This window comes from Ctenocephalides felis, unplaced genomic scaffold (assembly GCF_003426905.1).
Source record: "Ctenocephalides felis isolate EL2017-DRISC unplaced genomic scaffold, ASM342690v1 CF-g0.4_SCAFFOLD_01886, whole genome shotgun sequence".
NCBI classification, from domain to species: Eukaryota; Metazoa; Arthropoda; class Insecta; order Siphonaptera; family Pulicidae; genus Ctenocephalides; species Ctenocephalides felis.
Window position 1 is genome coordinate 36105116 of NW_020538040.1, and position 2751 is coordinate 36107866.

Consider the following 2751-nt stretch of genomic DNA (forward strand, 5'->3'; position numbering starts at 1 on the left):
GAATTACTTTCGCAAAATTTTGTTTGTTTGTTTCAATGTGCGTTTCTCCACAATTGTATGTAACATACGCCCGCATCAAATTTCTTCGTCTAACAGTTTAAGTGCCCTAACAAAAGCAGACACCTAATATATTATGCGTACTATATATATGGGGTATTAAGGACTCAAACAGTATATGTAAATGCAGGAAATTCGCGGCATTATAAATCCTTATATGGCCCAAGGTGCTCATTACGGCAGTTGAAGTTTTCGGAAAATCATAAGCGGTCGGGAAAACTCCTAAGTAGGGAGTTGCGGAAAGCTGATGAAAATTCTTCAACGAATTAGTAGGCGTAGCCGCTAAGCCTTATCTTTGGTTAATTTGGAAAGACTTAGCTGAATATAAAATAAGTACTTATATGTTCAGGAACATGATTACTTTTTGTAATCATGGCAGTTTGTACTTTATTTCTTCCTTCTTCTCTATAAAATATTTTTGCTCTATATATATACACACACGCATATATATATATATATATATATATATATATATATATATATATATTCAATTAAATAATACTAAATGAAAAATATTACACAGGCATTTATCCAATTTTTAAAAAAAAACTGATATATTTAAACTATTCAACAAGTCCTCTTTACCTTACAACATTATTTGAAAAACACAAAAACAAAAAACAATGAAATGAAAGGCTAGTATAATAGTCATATTATAAAATATGGTAGGGTAGAGCGGAGCTTGAAGATCTTCTGCTAAAAAGGTCCACCACCAATATGTCAAAAACAAGTAAAGTTGAGACTTTTTTACCAATGATATTTAAAAGTAGAGGGCAAAAGGTATTCATGTGCATATGTTTTTTAAACCCGAATTTAAGCATAATTCCCGAATTTCCACAAGTGGTATTATTTGCAGAAAAAGTGTTTAATTTAAAACCGCTAGAATAGATTATGTAAGGCACAATCATTGAAGCCAAGTCGGGCGTGAAAGATTCGTGAAAGCGTCAAAAGTGTTTCGTAAGTGTCATTCACAGCGACCTGATACCAAATAGTATAATTTTCAGCTATGACTAATGAAAATCAATGGGCTCAATGTATTGAAACTAAACAAAATGAATTATAAAATAGGATGTTTTAAGGATGTTGCAGCATGGCAACATTAATCCATATTTCGTTTTGCCTAATATATTTCCATTGGTTCTTCTTTAAAAACAATGTTTGTAAAAACATCATATCAATTTTACAGATCCTCATATCTAAATAAGAGTTTATACAAAGTTGAAATAAAATTAAAGACTATAAAGCAATAAATTCATAGTGCATGTATACGCGCAGTTACAAATTTCGTTTTCCAATAATAAGATCTTCTAGAGTTGTACGAGTTCTAGTTTGTGAATATCTCTAAGAATATAGAATTCTATACATTGGCAGACAATAACCTATTACACAGCAATACAGCGTGACATTGTCATCTGTACGTGCTCAAAACTTATCGCCGTAATACACTTTGTAATTTATACGCAACTTTTGTTACGCTCTATCGATCGCGAGACGAAATCGAACCTCGTCTTACAAATCGATAAAAAAATGCACCAGTTCTGAATCGGAAAAAAAATCAGACCAAAATATATAAATACCGTCAGTTTCCAGGTTGAACGCACTGACAATCGAGCAGCGCTCGATAGTACTACCATAGTTCCAGTTTTATAGTGAGTGATAAAAAATGGTGAAAATAGCTTTAAGCTTGCTGGCTGTGGCCATGTGCGCGATAGCTTGGTCTCAAGCTAGGTCCGTTTCTGAAGATGATTTGGAAACGGCTGCTAGCGAACATTGGAAAAAGGGTGGCGGAAAAGAACATCATTCCGATGAACACTCTAATCACGGAGAAAAGGGTGATAAAGGATACAAAGGCGAGCACCATCACCACAAAGGTGAAAAGGGACATCACGATAAAGAAGGACACAAAGGTCATTACGAAGAAGAAGGTGGCCACAAGAAAAGCCACCATGATGAAGGTGGTTACCATGGAGGTAGCGAACATGGCGAGAAGGGCGAAAAAGGACATAAATTCGAAGAGAAAGGAAGCTACAATAAAGGTCACAGCACCAAAGGAGAACACAACGAACACAAATTGGATGAGTTCAAGAAAGAGAAACACTTCTTCGACGAGGATCATGACGAAGGTTACCATGAGAAACACGGAGGATTCCACGAGGAACATGGACACAAAAAGGGAGGCAGCCACAAAGGTGGACATCACAAAGGTGGATACGACAAAGGTGAGCACGGCAAGAAGGGTCATCACGAGAAAGGAGGACACTACTCAGACAATAAGGGACACAAAGGCGCCGGTGGCCACGATGAACACTACTCCCACCACGAGGATTACGGCAAGAAGGGTGGACACAAGGACCACAAGGAATGGGGTTTCAAGAAAGGAGGCCATTAATTTTCTTGCACCTGTCGTTGACAAGTTGTTGATAGTTTTTTTCCTTTTGCTATTTTTCGAATGATCGACATACCGATGTACGATCTTTTTTAAATTCGCACATTCTACTTTCATTGGTGATTCAGTTGTTATTCTTATAAAATACTAACCTTTCATTCTCATTGTTGTGTTCATTTACTAACTGTTGATTTTTACTATTGTGATGTTTTTTTTAATATTATACGAAAATATATTTTTGTTTGTTTTGTGATTCTTCAAATAAGATTCAGAAATCATAATTGTTCATGTGAGTGTTAATAAAAATT

The 2751-nt window shown here is 35.4% G+C and overlaps 1 protein-coding gene across 1 annotated transcript; it reads left to right on the top strand.

Moving 5' to 3' along the window:
- The first annotated feature begins 1720 nt into the window (after positions 1-1720).
- Positions 1721-2446, top strand: LOC113376604 (histidine-rich glycoprotein-like). The gene has a single exon (XM_026616584.1). The coding sequence runs from the start codon at positions 1721-1723 to the stop codon at positions 2444-2446; it is 726 nt and encodes a 241-aa protein (XP_026472369.1).
- Positions 2447-2751: the final 305 nt, after the last annotated feature.

What these genes read in the sequence shown, in the direction of transcription:
- LOC113376604 (XM_026616584.1), top strand. Translation starts at nt 1,721, where the DNA reads ATGGTGAAAATAGCTTTAAGCTTGCTGGCTGTGGCCATGTGCGCGATA.